General features: G+C 46.3%; 1 protein-coding gene across 10 annotated transcripts in view; it reads right to left on the bottom strand.

Moving 5' to 3' along the window:
• Window positions 1–25,733, bottom strand: part of Phactr1 (phosphatase and actin regulator 1) — a 449,396-nt gene that overhangs the window by 26,831 nt on the left and 396,832 nt on the right. For all 10 annotated transcript variants that reach the window (XM_048418822.3, XM_048419204.3, XM_048419049.3 and 7 more), the window contains 2 exons: window positions 19,094–19,341; window positions 17,372–17,528 (listed from right to left, as the gene is read on the bottom strand). In XM_048418822.3, coding sequence (XP_048274779.2) covers window positions 17,372–17,528; window positions 19,094–19,341 — 405 coding nt within the window. The remainder of the gene's footprint in view (window positions 1–17,371; window positions 17,529–19,093; window positions 19,342–25,733) is intronic.

Genomic DNA, 25,733 nt, shown 5'->3' with positions numbered 1-25,733 from the left:
ATTTCATTGTGGTGGCTCTCTTACAGTTCAGAGGTTCAGTTCCTCATCATGGTGGGACATAGCGGCAATGTAGGCAGGCACGGTGCTGAAGAAGGAGCTGAGAATTCTACATCTTTGCTCTGAAGGCAACAGGAAGTGAACTGAGGCATTGGGTGTGGTCTAGATATATAGGAGACCTCAGAGCCCGCCCCCACAGTGACATACTTCCTCCAACAAAGCCACACCTTCTAATAGTGCCATTGCCTTTGCGCTTATTGGGGGCCAATTACATTCAAGCGGCCATCGATATGTTTGGCTCTTGGCTTTGGGGATGTAGGTGGGTCTTTCTCAGTCTAGAACTTTCTTTCTCTCTTAACCTGTCACGCATGAGTGTCCCCCACAGGCTTATAACTTCATCATCTGAAAACAGATGAGCAGACCACTGCTTTCTTGGCGCTGACACAGAAGACAGAGGTAACCAGAATGCGCATGCTTCTCAGTGAGAAAGAAGCTCCTCTCACTTATCAAACCCAAGTGGCTGAGGAAGGCTGCCTGCAGCTGTGTCGGGGAGGACCCTGAGGCCTGTCCCCACCGTTACCATTAGTCTTCTTGTAAACAAATGTCTGGGTCTCAGAGGAAGCATTTATTTGCTTCTGCTGAAACCTCGAGTGATGGAGAAGGCACCATGGAGACCCTCCTATCAGATGACACTGGCCACGTGCCCCCTTTTCCATCTTCAGAGAAGTCTTCTGAAATTATTGTTAACATCCAAAGAAAGGAAATAATGTCCATGGCAATGGGACCAATCTCCCTGAGGAAAGACCTTTTATGGGCTCAGGATATGCCCCGCAAACCTGTCCACAACTGTCTCGATTGAGCCAAAGACCTGACTCCAGCAGGAATGTTTGCTGCCTGAGTGTGCAGGCGTCCCTCTCTTAACTGGAGTCTAACCTAGGATTCTTACTTCTTACGCTGCTTCGGCAACCGCAGAGGACCAGGACAAGGGCAAAGTGATCACACAGAGCTCTGAGGTTCATACTGAGAGCAGCTGTTATAGGTGACATCATAGTTAGGGTGGCACGTATGGCCTGGATGATGAAAACAGTCCTAATCATGACAGTGCTTTGGACGCTTAAGCAGGAGAACTGTGACTTTGAGGCCAGCCTGGGCTATGTAGTAAGACCTTGTCTCCCCACGTGAAAAGAAATGAAACAAAATCCCACCAGTGTCTTTCCCTCAGATGTCATAATTACTGAACTTATTCATAAAAGATGAAGGTCCTGTACCTCCCTAGCAGTCCTGCCTTCTTAGGGCTCAGCAAATGACATATACTACGTTGATCATTCTCCAAAGGCCAAGAAAGGGTAAAAGTTAGAAACAGGTCTTAAAATGTCTCAGATTCCTTCTAGGAGCTGCAGAATACAAAAGCAGCTCATGTACATCTAATGTTACCCATGCAAAGAGCCAAACTCTCCTCATCGGGCTGTCAGCACTTCCTAGGAGGGCAAGGGAGAACCGGAGATGGGAAGCAAGCATCTCTGCCCTTTTCCTACTCATTCAACGAGGCTATGTAGTTACTTTCCTATGGCTGCCTTCAGGGATTCTCCCGAGCTCACAGTTCCAGAGAAAGCAACAACTCAAGTTCCCATGCTGTTCAGAAAGCCAGGACCGAAACCACACAAACATCAAAGACTCTCAGTGCTTGAGAGGCAGGGTTTTGAGGCAGGCAGTTCAGGACACAGTTTAGTAACCTGGGACTCTATTTGGTTTTGGTTGTGTATATTACCCCTCTTTCACTGATGCGCTGGCAGCCCAGCTTCTTTATCTGTGTGCACCATGCACATGCCCCTCTTTAAACGGGGCATCAAGCTATGTGCACGACCCTCTCTGCACAATAGTGTAAGTTTCCCTACCCCACTAAAATCAGATTTAGACAGTTTCTATTTAAATGTATTCCCAATGTAGCTGGTATGAAGACTAGAAGACCCTATCCATTCTTAACCAGTTTTGGGTACATGTTCAATAAGTCATACTGTGTCCTTCAAATGAACTTTTTATTGGAGAATCATCTATTTACTATTTTATGCTTCTGCATAATTGAGCATGCAGATGATTAAAATCAGTTGCATTATGGGAAGAACATGTGCAGTAGCAAAATGAATATATGACCGAATCTGTCAATCAAAACTGAGATCCACGCAAACTATACCCCTTAGTAATAAGCACTTCTTTAGAGCCCATACGAAGAGAACTCAGGCTGTGACCTGGGGTTCTCGAGTGCCCTTACTTAAGTGGCTGCTGTCAATCTTGACAAGGCATCTTTCTGCGCTGTACTTTGTTCCCATAGAGGCCACCTTTGCTACTTTATCTATGTGGCCCCTTGTCTTCAGTTCTTTGGATAAGAGGCCAAGAACGGGAAACATCTGGTCCAGATCCCGGCCATTGTAATAGTTTGGGTTTCATACTTTTGCTGTTTCCAGAATGCAGCATGAAAAGTCTCATTGCTCTCCTCTCTCCTAAACCTTGACTCCCCAATTTTAAATTTTCATTCTCAATGAAACAATAACCTTGCTGCCCCAAAGGTCAAAACAAACAGTTATTAACCTTTAACTGTTTTCCTGTGGCCTGACAGTCTTTCAGAAAACACATTACATACAAATGTTATTTGACAAAAAGACTCCCTTTCCCTATTTGTGTGTGTGTGTGTGTGTGTGTGTGTGTGTGTGTGTGTGTGTGTGTGAAGCATGAGAATTTTCAGGAATATCTAACAATCTTAATCTGCATTCCTTACCTTTGAAAGTGTATTTCTCAGCCAAGCATGGTGGTACATGCTTGTAATCCAGCACTTGGGAGCCCGAAGCAGATGAATTAAGAGTTTAAGCTCTGCTTGGGCTACATAGTGAGACTTTACTTCAAAACCAAACTAAACCAAACCAGCTTTCTTAATTCTAGGAAGCTGAAGGTAGATAGAATATTAATGATGGAACGGGCCTACTATTCACAAGTGGACAGGACCTATTCATATGGGGAAAGGAAGGATGCCAAGAATAGAGAACTGACGCCAGGAAGGGCGGTGCACGCCTGTACTCCCGGAGCAGAAGCAGGAGGATTAGGATCCTTGACTACACAGTGAGTCTGAGGCTAGCCTGGCCTGCCTGGGATCCTGTCTTTCAGAAAAGGAAGCATGAAGAGTGTTTTGGAAACTTTGAGATAGACTTCATTCATAAAGAACATGTAAACGACATGTGTGAAGGTCCAATAATGAACCTATTACTTTGTCTACTAACTTTAAAATGAATCAAAATAAGACCGGGACATGTAAATAATTTCTCTTGGTTTATCTAATGTACAAAGAGATCCCTTGAGAGCGGAGATGGCCACTCTTCATGTTTCTGACACAGGACTGTCAGCCTGCCAGACTCCCTTCCTTCCCCTTTCATTTCCCCATGCTGTGGTCATATCAAAGATAACACATATGTCGCATGTACCCTTGCTCTTTCCCCTGTGTACTTTAGCCCTTGAGGCCAGATGGAGTGACAGACCGGAGCAGCTGAACCGCCCCACTGAGCCGCAAGAGAAGACTTGGGCCGATTCCATGAACAGCCATGTGCCCGCGACTGTCACATCCCTCACAGGAAGTGCCAGCCATGCCAGCTCCTGAGGTGTGACACACACACACACCACCTTCCCAGTGACGGTGTCACACATCCCTCAATCAAGGCAGCCATCTCCTCCTCTCAGGAAAACGATGACTGGGGCCCCTGTGCCGACCTGACATGTCCTTAACAGAGGTCACCCAGAGGCCGAGGCGAGGTGGCAATCAGAAGCCTCCACACAGCAGGCAGGAATGTCTGACCACTCCACCCTGAAGCCACCCTCCCTAGCTGGCCATCATCCACAGGAGAGACTTGCATACTGAGTCAGGGCCTGTGAGCTCCAGAGCTGAAGGAGACTATCCTCAGGGTCTCATGCATGTGTCTCAGACAGGTGTGTGTATGTGTGCGCGTGCACGCTCTCGCACCACCTGCACGGCTAAAACAATCATTTCCCGTCACTCAGGAAATGCAGAACGTTCCTCTCTCGCGGCAGTTCAATGCGCATCCTCGCCACTGTCTATGCCTTGAGACTGGCTGCAGCTGTTGCTGTCACTACCCTTCACATCTGTGTGGCACCCAGCTTCTGTCTCAGCGGGCCAGAGGTTAGAACTCTGAGGTCAGCTCCACGTTCACTCAGGGAGTCACGGTTTAGAACTGGAGTTTTACTCCTGAGCCAAGCTGCCTCCCTCTCCATCGCTTCCTGCAGGGCTTAGGAGCCACACTCTGCTAGAAACACAGGGTGATGATCATCTATTGGTGACATTCCATTTCCAAATTCGGTCTGCGTGGCAAGGCTGGTTCCTGCTCTTGTAAGGACCACATTCCTCTGCTACACCAGACGCACCTTCTCCGTCCATCTTCACACTCACACTTCTGAGCTGGCGGGTACCTGGTTGTCCTTGGAGTTTTCTAATTACTCAGGCAGCAGCAGCAACAACAACAACAACAACAACAACAACAAACTGGACCCAGTCGCTCCCATAATTTCTGTGCTCCATGGTGTTTCAGATATAGATGGGAACTGCTAAGCTAAGATGAATGGGATAATTTTGGTGATTAGAGAAAAGAAGACAAAGAAAATCCACACGCATGCGGAGATAAATAGAATTTTCTCCTGTACTGAAGGTCTTTTAAGTTGATTCGCCTCTTAAATGGATCCAGTATGAACACTGTGAGGTCAAGGCAAGCTTCTCTCAAGGTCTCCAGTCTACCTCCCTAATAGTGTCATCTCCCTCTCTCTTCCTCAAAGGATGTTTCAGGTTTTGGAGACCACACGGTCTCCAGTGCACCTACTCCATTTGCTACTACAGTGTGGAAACAGACAGAGCCAAAGGGGAAATGAAATGTGTGACTGTGTTCCAGTAAAGGTTTCTTGACAAAGGCGATGTGTAGACATAGATTTGGCACATGGGTTGTAATTCATGAGCTCCCAGGTAAAAGGGTGACACAGGAGCCGGGAAACTACCTCCTTGAAGCCTCAGCTCTGGAGAGCAACCACAGAAACCACAACAGCTTACTCAATTGATGCCAATTGTTTTGGTTCCCCAAGGCAAAGCGAGGTGGACGGCTGCTGAGCAATTATGGTGGTAGTTTCTAAGCCCCATGGAAAAGTTGCCTCCTGTAGGGTCCTCCACATAGGATTGAGAAGGTTGAGCATGGCCAACAGGAGACAAGGACCAACAGTGGTTGCGTGAGCCTTTCCCAGTCCTACAGCCATTAGGTGACAATACGGGATGGAAACCTTGGTTCGCATCCTTTTCCCTCATCACCCACAAAGACAGCATCGCAAAGATGCTATGCGTCTCACGCCCTGACTTTTCTCATTCGTTCTGCACACTGTTCTGATCACGGAGTACTTCTACACTCACACCCTGTGCTGGGTGTCACCTCCCAGTGTGACGTACAGTCTTTGGCTCCTTGCTTGCACGTTGGCCCAGAGGAAGACAAGCTACCTGGTGGCTGTGCAGTCAGGTGAGAGCTGTCGGGGCGTGGCCGCGGCTGTGAGCTCCTCCCCTTGGGGCAGCTAAAGGATTGGGTTATGGTGGGTTGCCTTGGCTACAAACTGGCCTTCCAGGGATGGCTTAGCTCCTCTAGCTGTGCCCTTTGCCTTAGGACTTGGCTGTTGGCAAAACAAAGGTGACGGGGAAGCACACAGAAGTCATGAGGTTTCCTTCTTAAGTCCAGTTGGCTCCTCTAACAGCGCATTTGAAAACCGTACGTCTGTGAAAAGCTTACTGTTCAAAAGCGCTTCACAGTCTTACAAGTACCTCGGTCCTAGCGTATTCACAAATTCGATAGCTACTCGTGGAAGGCATGATGCTAATTTATACTTTAGCTGATATCTACGGCAATCTAAAGCTTTAAAAAAGACTTTTTTGCTTGCATGCATGAATTATGTCGTGTGTGTGTGTGTGTGTGTGTGTGTGTGTGTGTGTGTGTATGTGTTAATGTATACAAAAATGCCAGTGTCTAAGGAGACCAGAAGAGGATGTCATTGCCAGGAGCTGGGGTTCCAGGTATGTGTGAGCCACCTGATGTGGGCGTGGAAACTGAACTCAGGTCCTCTCTAACCACTAAGCTGTCTTTCCGGCCAAGCGTTTTTATTATATAATGTTGGTTTGTTTTGACTTCCGGAGGCAGGCTTACTGTATCTGCTCAGACCAAGTTCTACACATTTGCGGTTGCCTTCTGGGGACTATCTGAGCACAGCCCAGCACATTGCTCCTGAACCTCACGCTGTGTGATGAGAATCAGACCTCACACAGGCAATGGCCCCTGACGGGGCTGTTGATTAAGGGCTATGAACTGAGAAAGCAAGCAGAGGGAGAGCAGAGACAGGTGCAACTGTGTAGCGGCTGCCAGGTGGAGCTGCCGTGATAAGGTGGGCTTTAGAACCAACCTGCCACCATGTTTCCGCTAAGCAATGGCAGTGCTAACTAACCTAAACACAGAGACAGTGCACTGACCGACCAGGCTTCTCAGAGAAGAGTGTGCAGGTGGCAGGTTCATGGGTTCAGTCAAATCTGGCCAGGGTAGTGGTTCATGATGTTTCAGTGACACATTTTGTCTTGGCATCTTCTAAGAGGGAATGTGGTGACAGGCGAAACAAGAAAGATAATTATAAACAAAAGAAGGGTAGAATTTATAGGAGACAACCCTCTTTTCACTACACCAATTACCGCCAATGCCCACAATCTATCTGTAGGCCAATTCCTTCCAAAGGCACCAAAGAGCCCTTGCATTTTGAAAAAAAAAAAATCTATTGTTTTAATGATTCAATGGGTAAAGATCATCAAATTTTCATGGTCACATTTCCTAAAATAAAAGTGTTCTCACTTAGACTTCAAAGAATTTGTTTTGTAGAATTCTAGGGAAAACCATTTCTAATCATTTTTTTATCTTTGGATGCTTTTCTATGTCTCTTGTTTATATATTTTTTCTAAACATTGCTATTTAGCTTGGCGCACACACTCTCAAAGTTATTATGAAAATCTGGCATTCTAAGAGGAATGAAATGAACATGATGTAGACAGATAAAATGAATTGCTCCCATTAGCATTTTGTGTGAGATGTAGGCCTTTTGCCAGGGAACAAAATTGCGCAGGGCTACATGAGAAAGAACCGAGGTGCCAAATTTTGGCTGCATCCAGTTCTGCCATTTAAACACTCAGTGCTACGTGCAAGCTCTATTGCGGGAGCTGGGAAAATCATTCCCGTTATTTTCAAAGCCAGCCTTGGTGAGTGACAGAGAAAGAAAGGGCACTACAACCCTCTGTGGAGACAGGAAATGCCCTCCCCTTAAACGTCCAGCAAAGAATTCTGTTTTGGGTTTTTTGATACAAAGTCTCACTATGTGTAGCCTTGGCTGTCCTGGAACTTGCTAAGTAGACCAGACTGGTCTTAAACTCACAGAAGTCTGCTTAAAGGCGTTCACCACTCAGTCTGGTCAACAAAGAAATTTTGGTTTTGCCAAGACAGGGTTTCTCTGTGTAGTCCTGGATGTCCTGGAACTCATTCTGTAGACCAGGCTGGCCTCGAACTCACAGAGTTCTGACTGCCTCTGCCTCCCGAATGCTGGGATTAAAAGCGTGCACCACCACCAGCAGCTAAAGAATTCTTAATATATACAAATGAACAGGTATTACTTATCCTTTAGGAGACAAAAATCACTAGAATGGGCCACTTCAAATGAAGGTACCAGCTGAAGAATCCTTTAATGACCTTGGCCTTTAAAGTTATTATGCTCCCCCCCCCCCCCCCGTAGTGTTGGGGATTGAACCCAAGGCTTTGGGTGTGTGAGGTAACCACATATTAGTAAACTGAACACTTGACTCTGGCCTTCACAAGTATTTTAAAAATTTATTTTAAATTATGCATCTCTGTGAGGGTATGCGCGCATGACCGTAGGTGTCTGTAGAGGCCAGAGGCGCCTACAGGTGGTTGTGAGCTCTTAATACAGGTCCAGGGAGTTGAACTCAGCCCTCTGCAAGAGCAGCCAGGGCTCCAATTCTAGTTCTCCCTTCACAATGGTTAATGTCTGACTCAGCTGGAATGACCCGCTAGCAATCTACTTAAGATGTTGTTCACTTATGCATTTATTTTTACGTGTTTCGGCTAAGAAAGATCAAAAAAAGCAAATGTGCCTGGGAGAACTTACACTGTGGAGAGTTCAAGGAACTGCTTTTTAACAGGTCTTTTGATTACGAGAAATAGTTCCTTTTTCCTTCCTTTAATCCTTCCTTCCTTCTTCCCTCCTTTCTCTCTCCCTCCCTTCCTTCCCCCTTCCTTCCTTTTTGAGACCAAGTCTCATGTAGCCCAGGCTGTCCTCACACTTACTAAGTAGCTGAGGTTGACTTTGAACTTCTGATCCTCTTGCTTCTACCTCCCAAGTGTGGGGATTAATGGTATATACCACCACATTTGACTTGGACATATTTCTTAAAGATTTCATCTAAACCTTCTATTTTAAGACATCAATTTTGCTTCCTGAAATTAACTTTCTTCATTCTTTTTACATCTAAAAAAAAAGCTACTAAGAAATGTGATTTGTCAGGCACACTATCAAATAACTGTCCTGTTGTTCCAATGAGAAGCAAATGCCTCTCTCTCCCCCAAAACCCCCACACCCTGTGTGTGCACTGGGGATTGAACCCAGGGCAATGCTTATACTATGTAAACATTTCACCACTGGGCTACATGGCTAGCAACCCCAACCCCCTTTGAGGGATATTAATTTATAGTATTTGATAGTCTAAGGCCTTGACTTTAAACCCTAGTTCCCAGATTCTTACTCCTGTGTGAATTTTGTCAGAGCATGACCTATGTAAGCCATGGTTTTAGCTGTAAAATGAAGCATATTAGACACAGTAGCAAGCATTAGCTTTAAAATACTATAATCCTATCATTCTATCAGATACTGAGGAAGTCGTCATAAAGAAATTGACCAGTAGTTGCCTACAATGCATAGGCACAGCCTCACAGAGGCAACCTTTCCGAATGGACTGTTCTGAAGGCTTCAAGCTAGGTGTCTGGCAGGGTTGCCTGGCATGCCTCAGCATCCTCAGCACTTTGGAGGGGGAGACAATGGGGTCTTGAGTTCTAGACCAGCCTGGGAAGTCAGTCTTGATATGTGGTCAGCTAGTCAATGGAACAGAGTATTCAAGACCGGCTCCGACTCCAAAGCCCTGGACTGGTCTACCCACTGTCACTGTTTCCCTCCTGTGTCTGGGGGCTTTGGAATCAGCCTGTTAAAATGCACGTTTTGACCCTCCTTTGCCTTTCTGATTCTAAGTAAGCCCGAGACTGTCCATTTCTAGCAAGTTCTCAGGGAAGGCTGATATCACCGGCCCAAGGACCATGCTGCAAGAACCACAACACTGGACATCTTGCACTACACAGGCACACGTGACTTAACTGAGCCTTACTGTCGGGGCTCTGGGGCTTCCTGTTCGTTAAGGATAGTGTGATCTGACATACTGCAAAGCTCACTGAAGCACTGGAGAGAAACACAGTGTTTTATTTTCTTTTTGCTTTGTTTTGTTCCTCTTTCTTGAATGCCATCACCTGACAGGGTACCTACTAAGTCATAGGTGCCTGGGAAGAAAATTGTAACTGCCAATTTGCTCTACCAGATAAACCAGGAAACAGGGGACCTATGGATTGGGAGGTGCCCTTCTTCACTGTGGATGGTGTCTAAGATCCATTAGGCCACTTTCCTCACATACAGAGTGAGAGTTCTGGTGTCAGCCACCTTGCAGAGCTCAGATGAGGAAGATCAGATAAGATATTGATTAGGGCACACTGGGGCAACAGAGAGGTTTTCAAACCACACAGAACCAGGACCCTGAGAGCTGTCTCTGCATATAGACTGTTCTTACTTTTATCTAGCCACGTAGCCGAAGGGTCAGAGGTTTTCCTTTCTGCTCTGTGCTAAGGAAGGATAAATAAGAAAGATCGCCAACAAATAAGAAAGATCAGCTCAACAGTGTTTGGGAGAAAAAAAGAATTGAGAACTAACAGGGAGCTACAATGGCTAGTCTTAGAAGACTCCCCTTCACCCAACTCCAGAGAAGTCTTGAAAATGTGACCAGAAAAACAGCCCCGGGGAGTTTGCCAGTCCATTTGGTCTGCAGTCAAATGCAGTTGTGTACCCTTCAATCTGTGTACCCCAAATTTGAAGTGAGTCTGAAATAACCAGACATTAAAAAAAATAAAGCCATGAAACTGAAGAAGAGAAGACCCACAATTTCCAGGGATGGCCCCTTTCTTCTGAAAACCTTGCAGTTTTGAAACACAGCTCCATCTGTTCTCAGTGGTCAGAGACAGCCCTTCTGCAGCCCACCCTGACTGCATCACTGAAAAATGCACAGGCTACTGGGGCAGCTGTGGGGCACAGCTGCAGTGTTCTAGTGCTCGATAGAGACGTGGCTTTGTTCCCCACCATCCTGGGTGTGGCTTGCAGACTGACTCCCCTCCTCCTGAGGCATAGTCATACAGGCAGACACACTAGCTAACGTATACACGTGCATGCACACACAGGCAGTAGAGAATCCATCCTACCAACAGCGGCCAGATTGGTCTTTACCACGTGCTTCTCAGTAAGAAGCTGTGGGGGAAGGGAAGGAGAAGGCGAGCATCCCTGCATGGCTTTGCGGTGTTCACCCACCATGGGTCCTGGGATAGATATCACCCAGCTCTCTGTGCCAGAACCTTTATGTGCTAGGTGCTTTTTGTCAACTTGATACAAACTAGAGTCACTAGGGAAGTAGGAACCTTGACTGAGGAATGCCTCTATTAGATTGGCCTCTGGGCATGTCTTTTGGGTCATTTCCTTGATAAATGATTAATGTGGGAAGGACCAGTCCACTGTGGGCAGTGCCACTCCTGGGCAGGTGGTCCTGGGCTATCTAAGAAAGCAGGCTGAGCAAGCCATGAGTAGCAAGCCAGTAAGCAGTGTTCTTCCATGGCCTCTGTATTAGGAAACCTTGGAGTTGGAATTATGGGAGGTTGGGAATTGCTATGTGGGTGCTGAGGAACTGAATCTTGGTCCTTGACAAGGGTAGCTCATGCTCTCAACACCAAGTCATCTCTCTGGGCTGAGGTCCATGTGCTGTTAACAAAAATGCTGCACAGTAAAACACTGCCGTCGAGTCAAGCTTATCCCGATGTGCTCCCCTTGTGAGAAGTCAGCATGGTGACGGGTCTCTCAGGTTCATAAGAGGTCTCAGAATTCATGGACCACATCTACCCAGTACAAGTCAGTCCCATCCAGCACATCCAGTACAAATCAGCCCCACCCAGGCTGTGTGAATCTAACGGTGCCCCATTCCCATTCCTCTCTTGCTTCTCGAAGCACATCCTCTTTCTTGCCACCTCCACAGCCAAAATAACCATGACAAAGATGCTGATGATGAAGAGGGCACAAGGATGAATGTTCCGGGCCTTCAAGGGAACAAGTTTAACACTTAAGGGTCTACTGTCCTCCCTTCTTCCTCCCAGGTGGGATTCACAGTGGTGTGTACCCAGGGACACTAAGTTCAAGCTGAACTGAGTCCATAGAACCTCTGATTGGTACTCCTATTTTTAGAAAGTGTTTCTGCCACAGAAGAAATTATCTCGCCTAGGGTGCTTCTAGCTCACACCTAGCATTCATCCTTAGGCCTCAGGCGACATGTTGTTTGCCACTTTGGAGGTAGGTGCTGGAGTGTAGGACTTATAGCATCAATCTTACCAGACAATAAACACCATGAATGTTGCATTTAGAAGTTGGGGTTGCTGTATTTTATGGCCTGGGCTATGAGCAGAAAAAAATGAGTTTCAATTTTCTCCCTTGAATACTGCATCATGACTTAAAGGTACAGGGAGCCTTAGTATGTATTATTTTATATGCTGCTTATGGTGATGATGCAATAGACTGTCTGGAGCATAAACCAGAGATCTAGGATGCCTTGTAGATAGAATATTATTCAATCTTAAATAGGAGAGAAATGGCGAGGCTTCATGCGGAAAACCAGAGAACTGTTTTCCCACCTCCCATATCTGGTTTGCCAGGCCCCTTTGCAAACACAAAGAAGGCAGCTCTCCAGGTCATGACAGTGAGCCGTTATGAAGCAGGTTAACAGGGAGAAATGGACTTTTCCAACAGGGTGCTAAGTCTGCCCTGACCCTTGGTGCTTGGTGCTTACTTCTGTGGCTTTGGTAGAGATTTAAGCTGTCACCACCGGGAAGAGCTCTAACTCCAGCTCCTAACTCCTGGGCTGGTGAGAGGTAAGGCTCAGAGAGCGGCGCGGCTCTGCCAGCCGACATCTTTATCTAACGCACACACCTCCAGCTGACACCTGCCACTGTCCCCAGACTCGTCTGACTGAATCCCTGAAGCACAGCAAGTTAGATTTCAGGAACGTGGAATGACATCCTTAGGATGACTTTCAACAAAGAATACCCCAGTCAGTCTGCATCCCTCACATGTTAACTTTAAATTGCTACAGATGCACACACACAAACAGCGTATGCTTGCCCGACACAGGCTATTCCTGTGTAGTTACCACATAAACACGGTAATGGATTCAGAGGCCTCATGGACACTAGGCAAATAGACATAGCTGCCAGGTCCAAGATTGAAACCAAGTGGTCCAGGGCTGAGATAGGGATCTCGGACTAAGTTCAGGCTACAGAAATACCATTTTGGAATATAAATAGCCATGGGGTGGAGAAATGTCTCCCACTGGCCGTGGCTAAAGATTTGGTTCCCTTCTGGTAGTATTGTTGGAGATACTGAGAGACAGTGGTACCACTGAGAGGTGGATCTTAGTGGGGGGTTCTTAGGTCATTTAGGGTGTGCCTTTAAGGAGAATTATGGGACAATTTCTTTTTCTATCTCTATGGCTGCCACGAGGGGAGAAGCTTCGCTTTCCCATGTGCTTTCTGTCTTGACGAGCCTTCCATCATGTGCCACCAGAGCCAGTGCTCCTGGGCCAACGGACCACAGCCTGAAAACTCAAAACAAATCATTTTGTCATCTTATTATCTCGGGAATTTTTCTTGTAGTAGTGGAAGACTGACTAAAACCTGGCATTTTTATTTCCATAACTCACATTTTTTCTTTCAGAAGAGACAACAAAATGGCCTTTCATTTCTTCACTACAACAGGAGGCTTCATCTCAATAGTGAGGACTCCTTAATGTAAGGGGCTTTTCATGCTACCCTAGCTCCCAAATCTCCCTGCTGACCATCTTGTAACTGCCTGCTTCCCTTCTATACAATATCTCTCTGTCCTCACATACATTTGAGGTCATGGTCCCCCTTCTAAAGCCGTTTTATGCTTTCCTAAGTATCCCTGAGATGAATTCTGTAGTCTACCAACTTGTATGTTGAAGCCCTAACCCTCAGAATCTTGGAGAATGGAACCAAGGTCTTTTATAGAGGGAACTGATTCTGCACAAGGCTATTAGGATAGGTTCTAGTTCAACACAACTTCTGTCCTTTTACAGATGAAAGCCCACCTTTTCCAGCACACTAGTGGTTGAGTAGGGGAGAGATGAGTACCACAGCCGACAGAGTCACGGGCCTCTCTTACCCTGCAGTCAGCCTGCAGAAGGAGTCAATCCGACATCTTACTCTCAGACTGCCAGTGTCCAGAGCTGGGGACAATATGTTTCTATTGTGTAAACTACTCAACTGGTGGCACCTTGTCACAGCACCTCCGGCAAACAGGTGCTCCTCATGGCTTAAACCGAGCCAGCATCTTCCTTTGATCACGGGGAAGATAAAGAGGCAAAGGTCTCTAGCAGGGGCCAAGTTCAGTGCAGGGAAAGGATCCTGCAAGGAGAAAGCCCCTTTCCAAACTCAAACAGCCCCCATTCCCAGAGCTCGTAACACAGGTGTGTCCAGTTACAAGTACGGCCTCTCTGTGTCTACTGATACTCTGGTGGGTGCTGAAAAAACTTCTGGCTAACCACGATGGCAATGAAGTGGACAGTGGATCTCTGATGAATGGGCAGTGGTATTTTTTTGTTGTTAAAAAATTACATTTATTGTGTGCGTGTCGGGGGCAGGGGACATGCCAAGGTATGCAGAGACGATAAGAAGGCAGTTTGTGGGAGACAGCGCTCTCCTTCAACAACAACGTGGGTCCTCGGGATTGAATTCAGGTTGTCAAACTTAGCAACAATCGCCTTCACATGCTGAGCCATTCCACTGACCTTGAGGAGGTATTTTAAGAGAAGAGAGAGGCAGAATGTTCTAGCCCTCATCTATTGACAAACTGGATGCGGAGTAGAAGCCCCTGGGGCTACCGTGAGGCCCCTTGCTTTCTGACTCTTCACAGGTTTCTCTCCCCATCTGATCCAAACGGCACTGATGACCACGGGCAAGGCTAAGTCTGTGGATCCTCTGTTGGCATAGCCGGAATGCTGGCAGTCCCCCAAGGGCCTGGGGGCACTGGATTTTTGTGGCCAGTTCATGTTTCAGTGGTTTAGTTCCTTTGTTCCTGACAACCCCACTGGCAGTGGTCCTGAACGTAGTCACTTCAATCAATCAGCACCCCAGCTAGAAACAGAAGGGAAGAAACATGCTATCCCTTTCTCAGGGGACCACTCTGGCAGGGCACCCTACCTATGAACTTTAAGAAGCTTGGCTCTATGTCTCATTTTTTTTTTAAATAGTAATGTTCCTGAAGTGTTAAATTAGATTCAAAATTTAAAAAAATTGAGTCATGGGAATGGAACGTCATGTCAGTGAGGAGATAGATGAAGAAAAGCTGGTTCTTGAAGAAAATATAACAGCTAAGATTCCACAGTCAAGGTGACCTCTTCCTAGGGATCAAGTTCCAAGCTCCCTAGAAGACACCCAGAGAGAACATTGCATGGACTTCCACAGTGGGGCTGGTCTTGGCTGGAGGGAGGGACAATCCTGAGGTCTCAATAGTCTCTTGACTAGGGACTACTGGGGTGAAAAGTATTGCTCACATGGCTTGGATAAGAGACCCATAGACCAATGGGCCTTAAACATTCTTATCAACAAAAGTCTCGGCATGTCCCTGGCATGTGCTATCTATGCATGTATGTATATATGTATGTATGTATATATTCATATATCTATATTCATCTTCCTACCTATCTAGTTAGACAGGACCAAATAGAGCCTAGGTTAGCTTTGAACTTGCTGGGCAGTCAAGGATGATACTTTGAACTTCTGATCTTCCTACCTCCAGGCCTCCATCTCCTATGAGCTGGGATTCCAAGTGTGTGGCCACCATGCATGACTGTGTGTGCTATCTATTTATGGCTAATAATTAAATAGGAACTACATGAATGTGCCAAGCCATAAAATGAGGTATAAATAAAGAAATTGAAAATAAGGAAATAACGAAAGTAGAAGCCCCGCTGTGTCTCTCCCACGCCCCAGGTGACAGGCTTGTTCACGCCTGCCCTTGCTGCACTATCCTGGAATCCTGAGCATCTACAATGCGTAACTTCTCGTCCATAGTCCCATCTCTAACTAGGGCACTCCATACTTCTCCAGCCATGGCTGACTCGAGCAGTCAGTTATTATCAAAGGAATCCTGATGATTTCTCAACTGAGTCAGGAAGGTTGCTCCAAAGCACCCACAAGGCAATGCTACCGGAAGTTGCACTGGTGACTTTTCCTCAGCACCGTGACAAGATGCCTGACAGAAGCAGCTCAGGGGAGGAAGGGTTTCACTGGCTCCCAACTACAGGCAGGGAAGCATGGCTGAGGTCATGGCTGAGGGTCTCTACCTTGGGACTCGCCCCATCGAGGACTCCTCCCATCTCAGTAGACAGCAGGAAGCAGAGAGATGTAGCTGGAACTAGGCTATGACTCTCAGCAACCCATTCCCTACAGCTAGGTCCCACCCACTCTAAGGCTTCTGCAACATTCCTAAATAGCACATCACCTGGAGACCAAGAATTCAAACACTCATGTCTGTAGGGGACACTTTACACTCAAACCCTAACGGGAGAATAATAATCATGCTTTTTAGGTGGAAACCGTACTTCCTGCCTGGAAGGTTCTGCAGAAACTGACTCACGGCACTCGGCTCACTGTCCTTCAGTCCAACTCCAGGATTATTCTTGGGTGTTGCACTTTTTTTTCTTATGCTATTAAAACCATCAAGCTTTAATACAGCTTCCTTTCCTGCTCATCTTATGAGACGAACACCACAATCGGTCTTCAGTGGCTCTCATAAATTCCCAGCAGTATTTATGTTTTGGAAAGGAATAAGTATTAGAAGAAGGAGAATTTCTTGGACAAAGGCTTGAATACAGAGAACTTTCCAAACACGGATGGCCATGTCTCTTGCCCTTTTGAGTTTTATGGTCAGAGTATTATGGTGGTGGGATGTGGCTGTGTGTTCAGTATGAAAGGCTGGGCACAGTTTCTCCTTGGGAAGATGATCACACACACACACACACACACACACACACACACACACACACACACACAGAGGTAGTAAGACAGCAAGTGCATAAGAAGATGTATATATGTCGTTCTGATATTTTTGTTCTCCACATTAGAATATTGTGTTACACAAGGCCAAATCTTATCAGTGTTGACTACTTCACACATCCCTGTATCATTACTGAAACACCATCCAGGAAGAAACCAAGTTAATTATGAGAAAGAAGCTATATATACAGTAATAGGCAGTAATGGAAAAGTAACCAAGACAGTAACTGAAGTTCTCTAAGCCTGATGTCCTCAACTGTAAATTGAGCATTAACATGCCTATCTCACAGGAAATTCAAAGAAAAATGATTTAATATATGTAATGTGAAATGCTTAGAAGCATGCCCAAATCGCAAGTGTTCAATAAATGTTACCCATTAATATGTAAACTTAGACTTAGGTGAAAAACCTACCACAAGAGTTTAAGATATTACTACAATACAAAGCTACACCTATGTCTTTAATAACCATACATACAACATCTAAGAAGCATCCTAGAGTAGCAATGAGGCATCACTAACAAACATTTGACTGCATAACAGAAGAGTGGACTTGTTGTCTCCATAGTTAACTAAACCATAACCCCTTACAGACAGTCCTATCCCTTTAGTTCTAACCCTTGAGTCAAGGGAAATCTCTAAGATTTGACTTATTGAAGGAGAGAGACTACAAGCAATCTTAGGGACAAAATAAGATGCTATCCACCGGCTTTGTAAGTAAGTTGCTAAGAGACACCAAGGAGCAGGCTGGAGATGGAGGCTGTGTATGTCTACTGTAGCCACAGAGCCTGTCCTGGGGTCAGCAGGGCAGGAGGACTGCTTTCCTACCTGGTGAGCTTGGTGCCAATCTGCTGTCTGAGCTCCAACCTCTCCTCATCGGTCTGTCTGGGGAGGATATTCTTCTCTTCCAGCTCTCGCTTCGAGGGTCTGTTGCTGAGTTTGATGGCTAAGGAGTCCTTCCTGCAGACCTTCATGGCCAGAGAGCCTGTAGGAGGGAGAAATCAGTCAATTAACAGAGACGTCCCTCCGCCTGGATGCCCATGAGGCCAAGCATGGTGGGCTAGGAAGCGAAAGGTGGGAAGACAGACACCAAATACTCAAGTCTGAGTTCCTAGCACTGCTGCCCTGTTGGACTTCAGCCGCTCACATGGTGTGGGACACATTGGGAGGGAAGGGGAGCCTGTGACTGGGTTTCTCCCTTCAGAAATCCCCAGCATGTGGCAACATTACAAAGGAGGACAGGACCTCCTTACTGTGTGGTGCCAGAGAGAAGAGGAGCAGGGAGGCCAGGGGTCTCAGCAGCTAGGAAAGACTTCACAGAGTAGGGCTGCTGCCAGGGCACAGGACATGCCCACAGGGGGCAGGCTTGTGGGATCCATATCTGCGCATGTTCAGTGGTGACACAGACGCTAGGAACTCTCAGGAGACAGACAAGAGCAGTTACCCGGAGCTCAGGACGTATAGAAGGAGGCATTAATAATGCTGTGTGGGCAAGGTGGGGACACTTGCGGTGAGAGCAGAGTTGAAGACTGTGATTTGAGCAGTAGTCTGGGATTGCTCTTTCTTTCGGACACCTAGGTTTCTGAGCACCCAGGTCTGCTCTACATCTGCAGCTTCAACTAGATGATTTTGTACGTTAGCGAGTAGCCGGAGGTATTTTTGTGTGTTAAAGGTAAGGTGGCAGTCCAGAGGTTGGTACTGTCATTTAGCTGGTGGAGACCCTGGAGGCTGCTAATCACACTGCAATGCTCAGGACCACCGTCACAGCGGAGGATGATGTGGCCCCAAAGGCCAACAGTGCTAAGCTGAGAAACTCTGGCACAGAATCTTCTACTCTCAGGCAATAAATAGACTTGGCGGCTGCACCCTTCCACTGGTGGGTCATTGCAGCCTCTGAGAGCATCTTTATGGGTCTTCCTTCCCCAACATCTCCATTTACCAGTAAAATGGGACCATGTTGATGCCCTGAGAATGTTTTAAGACAGAAATATGAGAAGGCGATCTTAGCTCATTGTTGGGAACAGGTTATATAGTCAACAAACAGCAGCTTTATGATAAACTCACTTTTATGAGCTCCAAGTCAGCTATTGCTATCCTCACACCATTAAATCCTAGTTATTCATGGACGGAGTGATAGATTAGCAACTTCTCTATTTCTTAAAACAGTTAAAGGGCTTCGACAGAGAGTTTAAGTTCAGGTTTTCTCAAGTTGATGAGGTGGACTTGAACATGAATATGTCAAATACACAGTGGCTAGGTTTACGCACATGAAACAGGTTTTCCAGCTCTCCCTCCATTTATCCCTTGTTGTTTGAAATCAACCAAGACAGGTAGGAGGTGATACAGTTGTACTGTAGTGTGTATAGTTATGAAGCTGGATGGCTGATAGATATTCTCTCTCTTATTACTGCTAAGAAAGCGGGGCCTCGAGAGATCACTTGAGCTGTCCTGCTAGGGCTCAGGTAAGAGCAGATATTCAGGCCTCCATTCTGGCTGTGTTTACGGTACCATGCTCCCCCCCCCCCCCATGGAACGTCTGCCTTCACGTACTGGTGTACAATGAAGCATCGTCGTCATCCTCCTCCTCCTCTTCCTCCTCCTCCCGGGCGTACAGGCAGGATGAGTCTTCATAGTCGGACTCGTGAGGCACATTCTCTTTATTGTCGTCGCACTCGATCACAACGGTTGGCACTTGTCTTATTTCCGGAAGGCCCATGGGTCCTGCTTTCGTGACACCGTCGCCCGAGTGCAAACCAGAGCTGTGGTAAGAAGTGGAACAGGGGACTCGCTGCTCGGAGCTGTGTAAAGAGGAAACAAAGGGAATTCACCTCAGCTAACACGTCCCGTTCAGGCTTTGGAGCTGCTTTAAAATTTAGCTGTCTCACTCTCGGAGGCAAAGCTCCCCCAGGCAAGGAGTACAGAGCTTTCCTGATGGAGGCAGTAGCCTGGAATAAGAAACCTGGACGCTTGGTGCTGGTGCTAGGTGCACAACAATTTATAGCCACTGGGTGGCGCACTTTGAACCAGTTAAAGTGGAGCTCCTCTACAACCCACCTACATCCCAACTGGGGTAAGGATTAACTTGATCTCAAGTGAGCCAGTAAGTGAGGATCTAGCTTTCAAAAGCTATGTAGAGCAAGGTACCCCTCCATAGGGCATGGGCTCTGAAAAGCCAATTCGTGTGCTACGGATAAATTATGGTCCCATTGACAGTGACCTCACAGACTGCCCAAGCCACATAACTGTCACCCCCATTCAGAGGGCCTAGTTTGGTCCTATGCAGGTTCTCCAGCTGCCAGTACAGAGTCAGTGAGCTCACACTAGCTAGGGTCAGCTGTCTCTGTGGGTGTCCCCATCATGGTCTTGACCCCATTGCTCATGTTATAGCTCCTCCCACTCTTGGACTGAACTTCTGGAGCTCTGCCCAGTGGATCTCTGCACCTTCTTCCATCAGTTACTGGATGAAGATTCTATGATGACAATTAGGGTAGCTATCAATCTGACCACCGGGGAAGGCCAATTCAAGCACCATCTCCTCGATTGCTTGGGGTCTTAGCTGGGGTCTCAATACAGGAAGGAGAGGCTTGGCCCTGCCTCAGCTTGATAGGCCAGACTTTGTTGACTCCCCATGGGAAATAATAATACCCTTTACGAAAAGTGGATGGGGGGTTGGGAGTGGAGGAAGGGGATGGGAGGAGGGGAGGGAGGGGGAACTGTGGTTGGTTCCACAATGAAGAAAACCTTTTAAATTAAAAACAAAAGCAATGTAGAGCAGAGGCAGAACTGAGAGCGGAGCATGGTTTGAAATGGTCTAGGTGAGACGCAGAGGAAGAGGAGAGCTGGGTTGACGAGCGATATTCTCGTCCTGTGCTGGGACATCAAGGTGGACACAGCCACGGGCCACCTAGAGGAAGGTCTTTTCCAAGGATGGGCCTGGGTCCAGCAGGCTGTGACGGGGAACATTAGCTTAACTTCCTGCCCCACCCCTTGGCCGGTTTTCTAAGAATGATGCTCTCAAAATCAATGCAGATTTAATACATTTTCAATTAAAAGGATGCCCAAAGCACCCACTATTAGACAACTGGAAAATGTACGTCATCGCAGTGTCCGAATAGAAGCTTTGTGGAGATCTCAAAGCAATTAGAGTCCTTCTGTGTGAAGTTCAGCAAAAATAATGGGAATATGGAGGTTGAAACATGTCACTGTTTCTTTCTTCCCATCCTCCCCCTTTCTCCCTTCCTCCCTCTCTCCTTTCACTTTCTCCTCCTACTCTTTTTTATCTAGCGTTGGGGATTGAACCCAAGACCTCGCATATGCTAGTCAAGTACTCTGTCGCGGACACACATCCCTGGCTCAGGCAAAACTTTTGTTCCTTTTTAGTATCATCAAAAATAGAACTTGTATGCAATTTAAAAAATTTCTGAACATGGGAAACAATATACTTTTATATCACAAAGTATTTGACATTCCTAAGCAAATAGATTGTGAAGGTATATCAAAGCTTTACGCTAAAATATTTTATCCTAAAGGAATCTTACTATGCTGTAAGAAAACATGAGTTTCCTTTGAAGCTTTCAATTATGTTTTAAGTTATTGCTGTGTCTAATTTAAATTCAATTAACTCCCTTCCTTTCACTGCCTCCAAAGGGTGGCTTTTCTCTTTGTATTTTCCACAGAAGTCTTCAGCGACACAGATGGGAAATCCAGTTAACACCACATGAGCTACGATGTTCAAGGCAATGAACTAAATCAGCTTAAAACCAACAATTACTCAATAGGACGAAATCATGTATTTACAAAAAGTGCCGTGTTTTATTAGAGATGAGTAGTTTGAGATGGCCCATTTCCCGGCTAATCGCAGAGAAACAGCAATGGGAGCAGGAGGCAGGCAGAACACATGATAGCGGGTCTCCAGGGTGACAAACACAATGTTTAACCCCAAATTGGACTGAGTGGGCCCCTTACTGCCTTGCCCTCCAAGGCAGCACCCCCAATGGAGCAAAGACAGTAAAACTACATTCCAGCTGTGCCTAGGTATCTTTCTTGGGTGTCATGAGGTGGGGGGCTAGCGGCAGAGACAAAAATGTAATTTTGTGGCTTGTGTCTTGCTCCACCCTTGCCTTCTCCTTTCTCTACTTTCATAATTTAATTAGCACGGTTCCTAAAAGGCATAGCACTTAGGATAGACATCTGCGAGTTAGGGATGGGAAGCTGATAATAGGTATTCTTGTTTGGTGTGAAGAAATGTTGGAATAGAAAACTAGAATGCCTTAAGGCAGGAAGCTCCAAAGTGAACACAGAGGGAAGCAGAGAGGGGAATAAAGGCGCTAAGAAACTCAACCTTGGAGGCGGTGTGGTGGTTTGAATGAGGATGGCCCCCATAGGTTGTGTGTTTGAATACTTGGTCCCTAGTTGGTAGAGCTGGTTGGAAGGATTAGGAAGCATGGCCTTATCTGAGGAGGTGTGGCCCTGGGAATGGACGTTGAGGTTTCAAAAGTTCATCCCATTCCCAGTTAGCTCCCTCTCTGGCTCCAGCTTGTGGATAATGATATGAGCACTCAACTCTTGTTCCAGTGCCATGCCGGCCTGCCCGCTTGCCTGTGTGCCCACTAAGCTTCCTGTCACGATGGCCATAGACTGTAACCCCGTGGAACTGCTAAGTCCTAACTACAAGTTGCCTTGGTCATGGTATCTCTTCAGAGCCATAGAAAAGTGACTAAGACGGGTGTGGTCTGCGATAAAGAAGGGGCTGTGATTTCTCCTGGAAGACAAGACTGTGCGATCAGGACTAGAACAGGATTTCACAGGAGAGAACCTAGCTGCATTGACAAGTCTAAAGAATTACTCTACCAGCGTTGCAAAACAGGGACCCCCATATAGGTGACTAACAACTGCCTCGAAGAGACATTCCAAACCCAGCTGGAAACTGATACTGGCAGGTTTCCTTCCTAAAGCATCATCCTACCTATCGTGTGCTAGAATGTTTCAGTTTGCAAAAGCAGGAATAATGTTTTCCAGGAATCTATATGAATCCATCAAAATGACTGGGAATATTTTACTAATCAATATCCATGCTGGGGGTGGGGAATGCTGTTTGCCATTGTGATCTTAGCACTTGGGAAACTGAGACAGGAAGAGCGAGAGCTCCAAACTCGCCTGGGCCACATAGCGAGAGCCTGTCTCCACAAATTGTCTGCTGAATTATCTACTGATTCTCTACTGAAGGCCAAGTATATGCCAGGAAAGGTGCTGAGAGGAAGACAAAACCTGTGGAGAATCTTGGGAGGGCAAGAGGAGATAAGAAGTGAGTGGGAAGGAGGCCAGAAGGTCATGATGGGACTCCTCCTGGGGGAATCAAGACTTAGCTTTGAGTCTATATTTTCCCCATTTTTTCTCTTCTTGATATCGGGCAAGCTATTCAGAGTCTGAGTCTCAACTTTCTCAAATGCAAAATTGTGTATATCATGCTTTTGGGGGTGGTGGTGCTAGTTGATCCTGTTAACATGGCCTTAAATGAGAACTCCCCCCACCCCGCTCCTTTAATTACAGAAATGATGTTCCAGAAGATTTCAAAACATACTCAGTGTGTCCACTCTCCACACATGGTGGGGAAATTTTCTAAAAAGCGCATATAGTTGCCTTTCCCATGTGAACTTTGACCCCCAAGTCTTCAAAAGCAGCAACACCAATGGAAAAATGCAGCTAGCAGAGTGTGAGCCAGACCATCCATGGCCTAGAGACATATCCAGGAAGTGCAGCATCTAACTGATGTGGCCTCCTGAATGTCGCCCTAGAGGAAGCCTAGGGGAGTGGCAGTCTCAGTTGGTTTATATGATAGAGTTGCTCCAAAGATTTGCTTTAATGTCCATTGCTAAAGAGGAGTAAAACCTATGTGTTCACTGAGCCTTTCTTCTCCCCACCTATGTATCGATACAAAGCTCACCACAGCTACCCAGTCAGTGTTGCTGGTCTACAACACATTCCTAGCTCATCTTCATCTCTTTCCTTCCCATTTATTGTTTATTACTCATCTCCAGAAATGCCTTGCCTATGTTCACAGGAGATCCCTCAGCTGTAAAAATTATAAGCATCTATCTGCTTACCATCTTCCCCTCTGCTGTGGTTCAGATATGGAGCCTATCCCCTAGAAGCTCCTGTATTAAAATCTTAGTGTCTGTTTCGAGCAGAGTTCAGAGGTGGGATGCAGGGTAAGCGACCGGATTGTGATGGCTCCACCTTCATCAGTGGTCTGGTCCACTGTAGACTCAGTCAGCACAGCCTATTGGGCGATTGTGGAACTGTGGAAGGTGGGCTGTACGTGGATGAAGTGGGGCCCTGGGCAAGTATTTTTGAAGGTTCTCTTGCCCTAGCCCCTTCCTGGCTACCATTCTCTCTGCTCTCAGGTTGCTATTAAGTCAACACTGTCTGCCCCATGTTTACACCACCCCAATATTTAGCCTTGTCTCTGCTCTCAGCCATGAGCTCAATCCACCATGAACCCAAACTTCTAACACCGGACTACAGAGTGTGCTCCCTTAAACTGTGTATTAGCTACTTTTCCCATCACAATGACAAAATATTTGATAGAGACAGCTTAAAGAAGGGAGTATATACTTTGGCTCCTGGCTTCAGAGGGTTTAGTCTGTTCATGGTTTCTTGGTTCCATCTGCTTGGGTAGGACATCACAGTGGTGGGGAGATTAGTAGAGGAGAGAAACTCATTTTATGGATGACTGGGAATGGGAGAGACAGAGACAGAGAGAGATACAGAGAAAGACAGAGACAGATAGACAGACAGAAATTGATTTTGAATGAGGAGAGGGAACGAATGAATATGGATATATAAACACATGGCTAGCTTCTTCCCTTTCTCTTTTATGTTTAGTCCTTAGCCCACAGGATAATTTCACTGATCTGCGAGGTGGACTTTTTCCCATCAGCCAATCCTCTCTGGAAACCTCCTTCCAGACACATCTACAGGTTTGCCCCCTCAGTCACCTAGACAATTCTAAAGCCAGGCAAGTCAACAAGGAAGGTAGCCATCAGAAACTTTCCCCCACGTATCTGTCAATAACAAAAGGTCTGCCTAGCGCCTTCTCTCTCCAAGGGTGTGGGTTCCGTGATGACCAGGAGCCACATTTTACTGATGTTTGTGCCTGGTGGCTAGCACCATGCCAGAAACAAATTGGACACCTAGTAGTTGTTTATAACTTCTGCAGAATAAAAAAAAAATGGGCTTACTAGATATTTGGGTTCACTTGTATGTGGCTGATATGCATACTCGAAGGGTATTAATTAAGGGATTTTTCTGTGATTCTTAGGAGGTCATCTACTGGTCTACTGTGAGGCTCTGAGTATCACAGCTTGGTTAGCGCCTTTATCAATGGGTTAAATAAAGACAGTAAAAGAATTCTCATCACATAAGGGAAAGAACTGTACAGAGAGGAGGAGGAAGAAAATAGGGGACATTGACTGAATATTCTAGAAAAATGTCACACAGTATCCCATCTCATCTTGAGAACTGCCCTGCAGGAGAGGGGTTAGGAGTATCTTCATTTTATGGAGCAGGAAACTGAGGTTCTGAGAAGGCAATTAACTGACTTATAAATACAAGTGCTAAGGAGGGAAAGCAGGATTTGAACTCACTCTCTAATAACAGTCTGTATTCAAAAACTGAACTGTGATGCACATAGGAATGTAAAGATTGAACACATGACTGACTAGCTGTGCCCATAGAAGGCGGAGAAAACACCATGCCTGTCAGCAACATGTGTAAAGCGTGGGGACTGATACTTGCTAAATGCTCTCAAATGTGTCCTGCTTTTGCTATGGCAGCACCATGCTGTCATCTGCCAAGACCTCACGTGAGAACCTCCCAGTCCAGTTAGAAAAAAATCACACACAAAAATCTCAGAACGTTTGATGTAAGTTTATGCTTGTGTGCTGTGCTTATTCATAGCTCTTCTTGGCCTCAGGTAGCTACAGGTCACAGGCTGGACAGGAATGTCTTACTAACCAGCCAGGTAGCAGACCGGGTCATTCCTGGGGCATCAAGGTCAATGGTTCATATTGGACAATGGGCTCAGAAAGTCGGGACTTGGTAAGGGGACTAATCTGTTTACCCGCTGCCGTGGCTGGTTAAAATAGTTCCTCTTCTTGCTTCCATGGCCAAATATCTCAGAAGAAGCAAT

This window comes from Myodes glareolus, chromosome 14, assembly GCF_982192425.1.
Source record: "Myodes glareolus chromosome 14, mMyoGla1.1, whole genome shotgun sequence".
Lineage (NCBI taxonomy): Eukaryota > Metazoa > Chordata > Mammalia > Rodentia > Cricetidae > Myodes > Myodes glareolus.
This window is presented reverse-complemented; position numbering and strand designations above follow the sequence as displayed.